At 51.5% G+C, this 13,798-nt stretch overlaps 1 protein-coding gene across 6 annotated transcripts in view; it reads right to left on the bottom strand.

The window, feature by feature from the left end:
• CACNA1B (calcium voltage-gated channel subunit alpha1 B) overlaps positions 1-13,798 on the bottom strand; it is a 203,301-nt gene that overhangs the window by 29,475 nt on the left and 160,028 nt on the right. For all 6 annotated transcript variants that reach the window (XM_070456799.1, XM_070456779.1, XM_070456783.1 and 3 more), the window contains 4 exons: positions 13,642-13,725; positions 1,855-1,971; positions 1,373-1,438; positions 91-182 (listed from right to left, as the gene is read on the bottom strand). In XM_070456799.1, the coding sequence (XP_070312900.1) occupies positions 91-182; positions 1,373-1,438; positions 1,855-1,971; positions 13,642-13,725 (359 nt within the window). The remainder of the gene's footprint in view (positions 1-90; positions 183-1,372; positions 1,439-1,854; positions 1,972-13,641; positions 13,726-13,798) is intronic.

The following is a 13,798-nucleotide window of genomic DNA, read 5'->3' as shown; positions in this document are numbered from 1 at the left end:
AAGGAGTCCCTGAGCCTGGACCTACCTCCACACAACACACTGAATGAGGAGCCTCTGATTCTGGACCCACCTCCACCTCCCACAACACACCTGAAGAGCAGCATCAGGGCTTGCAGAAACGTCCGAAAGTTATTGTGACGGTTGATGCTGGTGTCATCATCCAGAGCGATGTTTCCAAACACCTGAAATGGAGAAAAAGGCAGACAGCCCTGCAGACCAGTGCCGCTGCATCTTCAGGAGCTGTGGCCAGGCAAGGGGCTGTGGGTGTGCACGTGGGGACCACACGGGCCAGGACTGCCCTCACCCAGGGACCCCGACCAGAGCTGCCAGTACTGCTGCTGGGGCTAGAGGGTCAGGGCGTCTGGCTCCAGCAGCATCTGTGCATTTATTTCCAGGGAAGACAAAAACCTCTGGAAAGTCTAACATGTCACTGTCACACAGCCCAGTTTGAGCAGGCTCTGGCTATGAACCTGTCCAGGATCAAATAGCATAACCAGTAAAAACTGGGGCCCAGAGCTAAGCTTAGGTGGGCTCTGCTAGACAGGAGGAGGGGATCATTTTAGTATATGTGCTGCCGAAGCGAGCACCGAGGAGATCATTTTAAAATTCACTCTCTCATCAGTGACCCCAAAACAGTAATTATACTGGTATTCTGATAGATCACTTGTAAGTTTTTTTTAACATTTTTGTGCAAACACCACAATGGGCTTTCTACCCATTTTAATTTCTTTCTTTCAGGGTTAGAAATGCAAATAAGTCCCTCACTTTAAGTAGCTTAAAATCTGGAATCCAGCTGAAAATTTATGAATTATCATATATCCATCAAAAACAAAGATCACTGGGCTGTTTTTGTATGTCCATAGACCACAGCAAGAAAAACATGTATTTGTTTTAAATAGCATCAGATCTCAGTAAATTTCAAGCAAGAGAACTTTCAATCCCTGAAAATATGAGTTTAAAAATCGGTTTTCAGATTTCAGTGTCTTAACCTTTAAGACACTGTCTTCTCCCACCACAAATTAACATTTGAGACCACCTCCCATCCCTACGTCCTTCAGAAGTGCTAAAGGCATGACCAGCTGCTGCGGTGCAGGCCACCTGGGCTATGCGGATATGTTCAAATACTCCACACTGTGCAGGCCCAGCACCCAAGCAATCGTGCCCACCAGCGCCCTGACACAGACCAGAGGGATTCCACGCAAGAGCAAGGCCATGCATCTGCCCACAAAGGGTGGCAATGCCTGGCCTCAGCTACAGAACAGCCTTTCTAAGAATTAAGTTCATAAAGTGCTTAGACTGGCCCCTGGCTCACAGAAACACTGCTAAGTGCCGACCAGTCTCTGCTGTCATGTGACGCCCTGCACACACCCACCTGCATGCCGATGATGGCGTAGATGAAGAACAGCATGGCGATGAGCAGGCACACATAGGGCAGGGCCTGCAGAGACACAGGAAGGGCGGCTCAGCGCCAGGAGAGCCACCCGCCCCCTTGCCTGCACCACATCTGGAGAGTGGACACTGGCTGGGTCTCTGGGCCACACTGGCCTTAGCTGACTACAGACCCAGCCCCACTGACCACCAAGCCCCTTCACCAAGTGCCCATCATCTTCATTTGCAAACCAAGTCATAAAAGCCACCTCGGCCCTTTGTGAGCATAAACAAGACACTCTCTGTAAAACTGAAAGTGTCCTAACAAACTATCACAGCAACAACCGGGGCCGTGGGAGGGGTGGGCACCCACGTGGGCACCCACCCTGGTCTTCCCAAGGAGAGTGCTTGGCTGATGGGGCAGAAGCTTCCCCACTGGCACAACGAGGGAGAGGTCAGGCCCTGCCTGGCCACGCCCGGCCTCACCTTGAAGGACTGGACGAAGGTCCAGAGCAGGATGCGGATGGTGTAGCCTTGGCGGAGCAGCTTGATGAGTCTGGCAGCACGGAAGAGGCGGAGGAAGCTAAGGTTGATGAAGTTGTTCTGCAGGGAAAAGAGATTGTGCTCTGACCTTCAGAAGCCAGCCTCTCACAGGCACAGGGAGGCGGCTTCCCACCCACCTCCCCAAGTCACTGTGTCCCGAAGAAAAGCAGGTGAGGAGAGACTGAAACAAAAAGTCACTGCTTCACAGTCTAAGCAGCAATCAGCCACCAGAAAATCTTTCAAAAGTAAAGCTTGTCATTGCCAACAACTTCTCATGCAGCAATCAGAGACACTCCCTCCACAGGGAGGGACAGAGAAGTCCTGCGAAGCAGCGCCCTGCTGCCAGGTGGAACGGGAGGCTGTCCGCAGCCAGGCCTCCAACACTGACCTCCTCTCGCGGACACAGCTGAGCAGCCCAGGGACTGGGCGGGGCTGCCTCTCCTCAGACTTGGTGGCCAAACCCTTGTCTCCCACACGCCCGCAAGGCCCTGCCACCCAGGGCCCAGCAGAGAGGCAGACGCGTCCTCTGGGGCCAGGCAGGGACCCGCAGACAAGTCCTGGCAGGAGGTGTAGGTGGTGGCAGCCCTTCTGCTGCCGCCCAAAAAGCCCCCTCCGTAGCCCCCAGACCAGTGTCTGCTCTAGAGAACCCAAGATGTCTCGCAGCACGCCCTCATCCAGAGGGTCCGAAGTCAAGCACAGAGCAAACCGATAATCTCTGGACTCTACAGATGACCCGGGAGTAAGGCTTCCACCCTGGCCCAGGGGCACCTGAATCCCTGGCACATCCCTTTCAGGGGGCCTGGCTCTGGGCAGTGTCCCTGAGTAGAAAGGGGTGCTCATGGGCACGGGGGGCTTCCTGCCCTGCTTGCTTAGAAACCAGGTGCCCTCTTCTGCCCTCCCACACGCAGCCTGAGAGCAGCTTCCTCACACTTTGCTGTTTTAAAATATGCAAGCAGCTCAGGCTAGACACATTGTGTTGCCAGATTCAGTGGTCAGACACAGAGGAAAGAAAGCAGGTGTTGAATGAGGTGGCGGCAGCGGCGAGCTCATGCAGGCGGCAGCAGGGCCTGGGAGGAGCCGCGTCCCCACTCCAGGGCTGCCTATCTGATCTCGGCTGGGATGAGGTGTCCATCGGGGGACAGGCCTCACTCCACCCCTTGCTTGCCTCATCTCAGGGGCTGGCTTCTTTACTTACCCCCCACCCCCACCCCCGGGACTCTGGACTGTCTGCTGGTGAGGGACATAAGCTACCCTGGGGGGGTGGTGCCAAGTTTTAGACAATGCCACAGGGGGACAGGGCAGTTCACAGGCACAGAAGGGCCGACTGTGGTGCAGATCAGCAAGAAGGCAGAGTGGACCTCGGGACGTGATCCTGGAGGGTGTTCTCATTTGCCTGCAGCTCTCCCACTAGCTTGTGCTGGGGAAAGAGACCCTCAGGGTAGACAGGGTAGATGAGATACATCCACACTCTCTGAGTCCCCGGGGCCCTGAGGACTCTCAGGTGAGCTAGTGATCTCAGGAGGATGGAAGGGGGACTGTTTACGCTGTCAGGGAGCCCTTTGTACAAGACAATGAAGCACAGCAGGGGCGAGGGGCTGCCTCCTCAAGCTTCTTCGCTTTGAAACCACCTGTGCATGTGGATCTGGAAGGGCCAGGACAAAAGCAATTTGCTCAGGCAATTGGCACAGACAAGATGATTTCCTGAAAATACTGGGAGGAAATAGTCTTCTGGGTAATAAAGAAGGGACGGATACCAGAGCAGACAGAGGAAGGTGCTGTCCATTCAAGTCCCTGGACGCAGAGCTCAGCCACGTAACATTTTCCATTGACACCCAGGCCCCACCCATCCTCCCAGACTTCCTCCTCGGGGCTCCAGTGGGCACCTAGGAGAGGGTGAGGGTGCCAACAGACAGACAGCCCTAGAGAGTCATGAAGGAGGATGGTGAGGCAGCTACAGATGCCGCAAGCAGTGTGATGGCCTGAGCGCACCACGGCTGCACCCAGGGCACAAGCCGCCAGACAGCACCATGCGTGCCGCATGCTGGACGGTGGGGGCAGCAAGCACGTGGTGGCCTCCCCATGGCTGAGCACGGTCACCCCTGGCCTCAGCCAACCCCTGGAGGTGGACACAACCTTCCACATCCCCCAGAGTCCATGGTTTCTGTTGTGCCCTGGAGTAGACACACCTACTTTCAAGTCAGGTCCCCCCTTATCACCCCTGCCTCTGAGCCAGAAAGGTCAGTGCTGCACCCCTCAATACAGCAGCTGCTTTACACTGAGGAGACACTGGTCCCCAGCTCCACTGAGTGCCTGCTTCCTCCTCCCCATGATGGCGGTGTTAGGACATCATGCCTGGGGGTGAGGAATCACCGAGAAAAGGAGCTTATAGCACACCCAGCACTGAGATGGGAGCCACAAAGGCAAGTGGACCCCAGGCCAAGGCCCTCATCTCCTGTGTCCAAGCACATCATTGCGTCTGGGCACACTCACAGCAGAATGAGGGGCCCCCCCTCAGACTGTGCGCACGTGCCGGGGGCCCCACACGTGCTGAGGAGGAAGTGCCCGAGGGGCCTGCTTGGAGGCGGCAAGAAGGGCTGAGCGGAGGCCTGACGGCACCAGGGGAGCCTGGAGCCTGTGCTAAAGATGCAGCCTGGTACTTCTGCAGCTTAAATGTCTCTCTCTCAAAACTCAAGCTTTTCTGCTCCGATTGTGAACCGCTTTACCACATTCACTTTCTGTTCCGGAATCTGAAATATTTGCTCTTTGCATGAACTTCCAGCTGAGGCCTTGGCTCAGTCTGCTCCAGCATCCCCACTCTCCCTCAGATTTTCCTGAGACCCAGAAGGAGGCCCTGTCCACACCACTTGCACGGGCTCCACACAAGCTCGCGGACCAGGGCACGCAGGAATCCACGGTGCTGGATGGAGGCCCAGCTCTCTGCTGCCTCCTGGGGCAAAGGCCCTCTTCCTGCTCAGTCAGGACAATCCCCCAAGGCTTGTGCCCCCCAGCCAGGCCTCCACGGACGGTCTGTCCAGGAAGGACCCGACAGGAGACTTCATCAGAGGTGGACCCAAGCCCACTTGGTCTGCTGGCCAACAGAGGCAGAGCAGAAGGGAGATGCAGCAGAAACCGTGGACTCTACAGGGAGCAGGTCCAACCTCGCATCCAGCAATCCCCCCAATTCTGACCCAGTCTCGACACTTACCTGCCTCTCACTCAGAAGCCCCCGTCTCCTCTCTTGGCCCAAGGCCAGCTCCTGTGATCAAGTGGCCCCCTGAGGGCCCTCAGAAGGCCCTGTGGGACCCGGGAGCCAGGGAGAGCGCACTAGAGGCCAGGGGGGCGGGTGCAGCTGGGCTCTGAGCACAGGGGGGCGGTGGTGAGGGTGGCAGGAAGCAGAGGAAAAGTGGAGCAGAGCAAGCAAAGCAAAGAGCTTTAAGAACTGTATAAGTCATGAAACCAACCGTTTCCTATATGTGATGTTTTCATGGATGGATATTTGCGTGTTATTTACAAATTGGGATGTTTGAGCAGCAGGCGCGCAACATACAGACGGAGACATGGTTTTCGCATTGTATGTTGGTTGGGTGGCGTGAGTCAGCAGGTAGGTTAAGGTAAATCAAGAACAAAAACAGAAAACAAAAGAGAAAATGAGTCATCAACACAAGCAAACCTCAAACTCTGAATACTTCACTGGAAATTTGTAGGATTTTGGTAAACCGCATATTTTGCTTAAAATGAACCAAATCAAAACACATTTTTGAAATCTGTAGGTTACGCAGACAGAGGTGTCATTTGCATTTCTGTTTGTAATGCAAATCCAAAGATGACTCACAGACACTTATTTTTTTTTATTCCAGGCAAAGAAATCAATGTCAGTTTCATGCTTGTTTGGAGCACTTTCTCTATGTGACCCTGGTTATTAAGACTGTTGCTCTACGGGCTTTTAAGTTGGGAGTGGGAACTGACACTCATATTTTTGCCTCAGGAAAAAAAAGTGCATCCACAAAGTAACAAATGAAGTGACTACAAATGGAGAAAGAAAAACAACACGGAAATCCACAGGGCGGCTTGCTTTCATCTTTCCTCCTCCAGGCAGAACAGCAAGAAGACTGCCCTCGAAAATCATTAGCAGTTGGGCAGCTGAGCTTTGAGACCAGGCGGATTCTGAACCCTCCCACCAGACCTGCTAGGTGTGTAGGATTGAGGGAGGCTGCCCTGGAGGGTCTCAAACATCTGCAAGCTGCCCCTCAAGTGTCCAGCAGCTGAGGGCCTCTCTCTGGAGGGGCATCCCTGGGAGACAGCATGTCTGTGACATAAGCCACCTGGGCCGCCACCCGCTGCTGATGAGGCACGCATGTGCCCGGACCCCAGGCCTGTGCCCTTGCAGTTGGAAGCCCAGTGTTTGGATTCTTTTTCTCCAGGGGAATAAAGATTCCTGTGTCCAGGGAAGCAGGGCACGCATCAAACACCACACGGGGGAACCGTTTCTGAGTGGGAAGCCCACAGTGGACGGGCGGCAACCAGACCGTGCTGCAAGGCCAATGGCTGGTGCGACAAACCACCTTGATTGTTTTGTTAAAATGACAGCTTTCAGCTTTCAGCCTGGACTATTCAGATCATCAACTTCTCAAAACCATGAAACATCTCATGTAAACAAAAGAATATGTATAACTATATATATACACACACATGTATTTTAAATAAAGGTAATAAATCATCCCTATATTCATTATCCAACCTAAAAACTAGAATGTCACCATTACTCTGAAAGCCCTTCTTATCTCTCTCTTCCCCAGATGTATTTGTGCTTAGTCGCTCAGCTGTGTCTGACTCTTTGCAATCCCCATGGGTTGTAGTCCACCAGGCTCCTCTGTCCCTGGGGATTCTCCAGGCAGGAATACTGGAGTAGGTTGCCATGCCCTCCTCCACCAGATGTAGTAACTACACTTAATTATTGTTAACAATTGCTTTTCTTTACTGTTTTAGCTCCAACTCTTAAAATGCACTATACTCATCTTTTCTTAACTCTGTGATGGGATTAGACTGTATGTAGCCCTCTTGGGCTCATGCGAACTTGTGCTCTGACTCTGAGCAAAAACCAATTTGAGAGGCATCCTCTTGATGAGGATGCCATTCACTATGTCAACAAACCACTTCTGCTGCTGCTGCTGGGGCAGACACTGCCGTGAACATCAGAGTAAAAAACATCTCCAGGCTCATCTGCTCAGGCACCCTGCACACCTGTACCTTGGAGGGTGTAGCTACAGACATGCCCGACCTTCCTAGACACCCAGCAGCAGCGTCCACATCCTCACCCATTGTTGCCAACACCAGAATTTCTGTTTCACAAACCAGTAGGTGTGAAATGGCATCTTGGTGCCATTTCACTTCGTATTTCTTTGATTACAAATAAGGTTGAGCATCTTTCCACGGCCATTTATGTCTTCTATCCTGTAAGATGCCCAACCATACCTTCGGCCCACAGCAGAGCCTTGCACACTCTGGACACTAACCTCCACTGGAGTCTGAAAGGCCCCTGCCCTCCAGCCCTGGTCACTAAGTGTTGGCCTCACACTCTTTGCTCCCATGGATCTCATACAATCTCATCTTACAGGCTCATAATTCCCAGCCTTACATTATTGGCCTGAGTCTCCTCTGGCTGATCATGGACGACTCCAGGGAGGGCAGCCAGACTGAACTCTGACATGGATAAAGCAGAGCCAGACCGTCCTCAGAAAACCTGTTCCTCACAATTTTCTCCCTTTTCAATGAAAGACAAACCACTTCTCCAAGTACTCAGATAAAATTTCTGATGCCATCCTTACTTCATCTCTCACACTCCCATCTGAGCATCTACAGCTCTGCCTTGAAATTACACCCAGAACTTGACCATGTCTCACTGCACCCCAGCTCCACTCCAGGCTGATGGCAGTAATGCTGGGCCACATACACATCTTCTGTGGCCCAATATTCAGTTGTCAGAGCTTATATCTTTGTTCCTAAAAGCTTTCCCAGGTCAGGACACAAGGCCTACAGCCTAACGTCAATAAAGGGTGAGTTGTTATTCAATCACTAAGTCATTTCCAACTCTTTGCCACACCATGGACAGCAGCCCACCAGTCTCCTCTGTCCATGGGACTTTCCAGGCAAGAACACTGGAGTCGGTTGCCATTCTCTTCTCCAGGGAATCTTCCTGGGATTAAACCCGGGTGTCCTTCACTGGCAGGTAGATTCTTTACCACTGAGCCACCAGGGAAGCCCAATAAAGGGTGATTCTTCGGCCCTCTCCACCTGTGGCAGACAATGCCTGGTGGGGATGCCCAGGGATACAACAGCAGCTGACCTGCCAGCACCTTCCACGAGCTTCCCACCTTCCTTCCCACTCGCTTCCAGATAACAACTTGAACCACATCCTTGTCTCAGGTCTGTTTCTAGGACAGCCCAGCTAAAACAGCCTCTGCTTGCACCTGCACACACTTCTCGACAGAGCCACTGGGGCTGTGGTCTTAAAAGCCAGATCGTGTCACTCCTCCTCGCAAAACCCTCCAAGTCCTCCCATCTCATTCAAAAGAAAAGTCAAGCTCTGCTGACCGCAAAGCCTTCCCTGTACAGCCACCATGCCCACGCCCTCAGCCACGAGGCAGCCTCTGCTGCCCCCAGCTCTGACCCACCCCGCTTCCTCACAAGCCCAGCTCCCTACCCGGAACCAGGCCCGGCCCCGCTTCCTCACAAGCCCAGCTCCCTACCTGGAACCAGGCCTCAGCAACACACAAAGCACCCAGTCCTCACACCCTCTGCTCTGTCTTCTCGCCGGTCACTAACCCTGCGTGTCCTGCCCACTAGGATGAAATAGGGTTTTCATCTTTTGTCCCAGCACTTAGGACGGTGCTAAGCACATGACAGGCACTGCACAAATATTTTAACACATATACATGAAGGAATGTGATGTGACTATCCTTTCCCTGTTCATGGATTGGCATTCCTCCTTTTGATAAACAGAAACTTTATTTTATACAATTTTTTCCACTTATGGCTGGTACTTTACATACATTTTGCTTAACAAATCATCCCTATCTCAAGGTCTTAAAGATAATCTCTTGTATTTTCTTCTAAGAGTTTTAAAGTTTTGTCTCTTACATTTAAGTTTTTTCATCCATTTACCGTATTTTTGTGAATGGTGTGAACCAAGATCCAGTTTCTCTTTTCCGCTGTGTTGTTCATCAGTTACACCCACAGCGAGTCACACACCAAGTTTCCAAATACAAGTGAGTCTGTGTCCAGGCTCTTGAGCTATTCCTGTGCCAACACCACACTCTTTTAATTGCTACAACTTTCCAGGATGTCTCCTCACTGTCAGGAGCAGCCTCCCCACCACAGTCCCCCCGGGAGCACCTTCTTCTCAAGTATCTTGGCCATTTGTGAGCCTTCCTCTTTCTTACAAATGCTAAAAACAACTTGCCAAATTGCATAAAGAGAGACAAACAAAAAGAAAAGCAAAATAATTGGTATTTTTATTGAAATTGCATTGAATCTATAGATCAACTGGGGAATACTGTCATCTCTATGACATTGACACTACTTATTAACATGATATATAACTCCATCTATTCAAGTCTTCTTTAATATCTGTCAATAAAGTTTAATAATTTTGCACAAAGAGATCTTGCACAATACCTTGTTAGGTTTATCGTCAGGAGTGCTGATGTTATAATGAAATACAATACACTCTCTTGAGTAATCTCACATTTAATTAGTTATAGATTATTCTAGATTTCATCCACAGATGATATGTCATCTTTGACTAATGGCAGTTTACTTAGTCCTCTTCTGAAACTTAAATATTTATTTTTTCTGTCTTATTCATTCGGCAAGTATTTACAAATACCTGCAAACTCTCAGGCACTATTTTAAGCACTGGAATCAACAATGAGCAAAACAGACAAAACTCTGTTCATATGAAGCTGACATACAACTTATTGAACTGTTGATATATTGTTCAATGTTGAAAAGAAGTAGTGGTTACAGACATCATTGTCCTTTTCTGATTTTAAAGGGAATTCTTTCCAAATTTCACCACTGCAGGTGTTTGCATAGGACTTTTTGGCAAATGCTCTTCATCAAGTTAACACATGCTAATAATTTTCATCATGAATAAAATCTGAATCTTATTGAGTATCTTTTCTGCATCTATGACAGGCTCATTAACAGTGTCCTTTGACCTGTTCATGTAAATTACAGTGATAGACTTTCTGTTGTGGAATTTGGTGTTCCTGGGATAAACCTGATTGCACTTCTTCCTGGACACTGCAGGATCTGGCTTGCTTACATGCTATTTTGAATTCTGCATCTATGTTAACGAGTGAGTATGGATTATGATCTTCCTTTCTTACACTCTTTTTAAAATTTTTGATGTCAAGATTATACTAGCCTCATACAACTAGTTAGGAAATGTTCCCTCTTCTATTCTCTAGAACATATTTAGGATTGAAATGTTCTTTCCCCATGTTTCAGGTGGAAATCTAGTGTACAAAACTGTTATAATCCAGTGGTATGAGCCATGCCCGAACATGGACCCGAAGGTCAAGAACAAACTAGTGACTGGACCTCACACCTCCTATTCTTGGAAGACTTCTGTGGGTCCTGGGGGTAGCAGGCACAACTAAGGAAAGACTGTTGTGTCCCATTTATCAGGTGACTCAAAGCTGCCAGATTTCAGAGCAAGAGAAGGCTCTCCAGCAGGTCCACACTGCAGTGTCAGGAGCCTGCCGCTCGGGCCACAAGCCCCAACAGGCCCCATGGCGCTAGGAATATCTGTGGTAGATAAACACTTGTGTGGGGCCTCGAAGCCCCCACATGAAAGTCAATATGGTCACCTAGGCTCCCGGAGCAAAGATTCACATCATCTGCAGAGATGTCATGCCTGGCTACAAGGTCCTACAGAGACTGTCCGACCATGAGACACCCTATCTATGGCACCAAAGTTGCCCTCACGAGTCGTGTGCTGCAGGCCCAGCAACAGCCCAGGACACAGTGGACAAGCCACATCTGGGGCCACACGGGAGCAAGTCGAGAGGCCACAGGCATGTGACAGGAAGGCCCAGCCCAGCCTCTCGCCTCTGCCACACCAGTCTCTTCTCAGGTCACCCTTTCCCAGCACGTCGTGGGATGGTCACCAGAGCCGGGCAGTAAAACTCAAAACCTGGCTATGGAGGGCCTGGCCTGATGTACTAGTGCAGCCCTCATCAGAGCCCCAGCAGGGTCACCCAAGAGACAGTGTGAGGCAGGGCTCTGGGTGGTGTGCCCAACCTACCACGGCATGTGTACATGCCTATGCATGCACGTGCACATGTGTGCATGCGAGTGTGTGTGTGTGTGTGTGTAGGAAGAAGGTGTCTGTGATAAGGCAAGGACTCCAGCTTGCTCAGGCCTCTGGAGGGAACAAGGTTTGGGGCAGAGGCACCTGCTGGACCTGGGAATGGACACCATGTGTCCTATGTTAACATCCACCCCGGCACCCACAGCTACAAAGGCACTAAAACCCCACGTACCTTGGACGTGCTGGCCGACAGATGTCAGCAGGCCTCCATCACCAGTCCCCACTCACATGGCAGACCCACAAAGACAGGGACTGAGACAGCCGGGGGGAGGCTGTGCCTGTGCCCAACAGCCAGGCTCCTCCTTAGCAAAGCTAATATAGCCACGGCCACTACTGAACATCTGCCCATTACAAGCAGAGGCCACCTCCAGGCCTCTAAGGGGAGCCGCACTTGGTGCTGCCACCAGTCATTTTGTGGGAAACTTTCACCAGGAAACAGCAGTGACTGGTCTCAACAGGGACCACTCATATCTTGGGTCAGGCCTGCCTTGGCTGATGCACGAGCATCAGAGATGCGCCAGAACAAGATTCCACGCTACATCCACTTAGAAGAGAAAGGAGGGGCAATAGGGCGAGAGACCCAAGACCCATTGGCATTTCAGTCTCCACATCACTCAGGTGTCGGCTAGGTGAAATGCTGGGACAGCCTCTTCCGGCACAGAAAAGACACTAGGGTGGTGGGGCTGTCCTTCGAGATGAACTGAGGGCCATTAGATATACTGGGTGCCCAACCCGAAAAAAATGCGTGGATTTAGGAAACAAGGAGCCAAAGTAGAGCTGGCCCCGTCACCCACAGGAGCCCGGTGGGACTTTGCAGCAGCATCCCACAAACTCAGGAGAGGCACATCTAGGAGTCCAGACTCAAAGTGGTGGAGACAGCTTCCTCTGTGGGACCCAGAAGGCCACTGTGGCTCCTGTGACTTTGCACCACCATCCCACAAACTCAGGAGAGGCACGTCTAGGAGTCCAGACTCAAAGTGGTGGAGACAGCTTCCTCTGTGGGACCCAGAAGGCCACTGTGGCTCCTGCTACTCTGGGCTCTTCACAGTCAAGGTGCGAAGGGCAGAGCTGCCCTTGCACGGGGCAGGGAGAAGTCTGTCTGGAAATCAGGGGGCTCCCAGGGGCCTTTCTAGAAGTTTCTGGGACCAGTCTGAACTGTGCCTGCATCATCATGGCAGCCAGAGCCACCACAGGGCACAGCAAGCAGGGCCTTGGCGGTACAGTGTGAAGGCTGGCTCAGTTGGTATGACCAGCAACCGGAGCAGCAGAGGGCTGGCCACAGCAAAGGTCCCAAGATGACGTGGGTCCCCATGGCAACCGTAGGCACCCTGTTCCTCCCATCAACTCCCTCCTCCCTGAGGTCATGACCAGCACCACCTGAAGCCAGAGACAGGACCCGACATGAAGTGTGGGCAGAGCTGGGTGGGGCCAGAGCTGCAAGCAGATGCCCCCGCCCTGCATGTGGCCCTTAGGCCCAAGAGCACAGGCCGCGGGAGCCTGCTTCACCTGCCTCAGGGCACTCGGGTACCTGGGAATCCGCACCCCAGGCAAGCCTTTAGCCGAGGCCTGGTGGGCACAGAACTCTGCAGCTCTGAGCTGTGACCCACTCTGTCTCCAGAGCCTCTGGGGGACAATCCAGCTCACCTGACACGGAGCTGGAGCCTCAGCCCCTCTAGTTCTTCTTTCCCCACCCACCTCCCCAAAGCTCTCCCCACGGTTCTCCCTTGGAACATGTCCTAAAAGATAACTTTTACAAGAACCGTCACCTCAGTGTCTATTCCTAGGGAATTGAACTTAAGAAACATAGATGTTTTTGCCTTTGATTCTATCAATCTGTTGTGCTTCAAGAACACCGCTTTATGACTCAGATTCTTTCAAATTTGTTGAGACATGTTCATGCTCTAGCCCTCAGTCAGTTTTCAGATATAATCCATGTATTTTAGTAAGAACTAGACTCTTCAGCACGTGTGCACGTGCACACACACACACACACACACACATACGTAAAACAAATCTGATATTTTAAAACACTCCAAATCCTTATTGGCTTTAGTTGTATCTTTTTGGAACCAGTTGTCAGGTGCATCCATACTAGACACATACGAAATTACAAGATCCTTATCTTCCTGGTCACTTACACTTCCAGGTGATTTTCAGGCCATCAGCCTGGAAGACCTTCTGGGAACCAATTTCTTATCCCAGATAAAGCATTTGCCTACAGGATACCCAGCCCCCAAACTCGCCTCTGGGGAGGAGCTTCGTGGGGAACCGTCCTCTGAGGAGGAGCTAGCCCCCGGGCCTGGAGCACAGTGGGGAGACCACTCAGGGCCTGCAAGGGCAGGAGAGCTACTCACCGCAATCTCTGTTACTAAAATATCAGTAATACTTCCCAACACAGTGACAAAGTCAAAGACATTCCAGGCGTCTCTGAAATAGTTCTGGAGAGAGAGAAGGACAGTTAGTGCTGGGCTGGCGGGGGCAGGGAGGATCTGCAGACAAGCTGCAGGAGGC

This window comes from Odocoileus virginianus, chromosome 2 (assembly GCF_023699985.2).
Source record: "Odocoileus virginianus isolate 20LAN1187 ecotype Illinois chromosome 2, Ovbor_1.2, whole genome shotgun sequence".
NCBI classification, from domain to species: Eukaryota; Metazoa; Chordata; class Mammalia; order Artiodactyla; family Cervidae; genus Odocoileus; species Odocoileus virginianus.
This window is presented reverse-complemented; position numbering and strand designations above follow the sequence as displayed.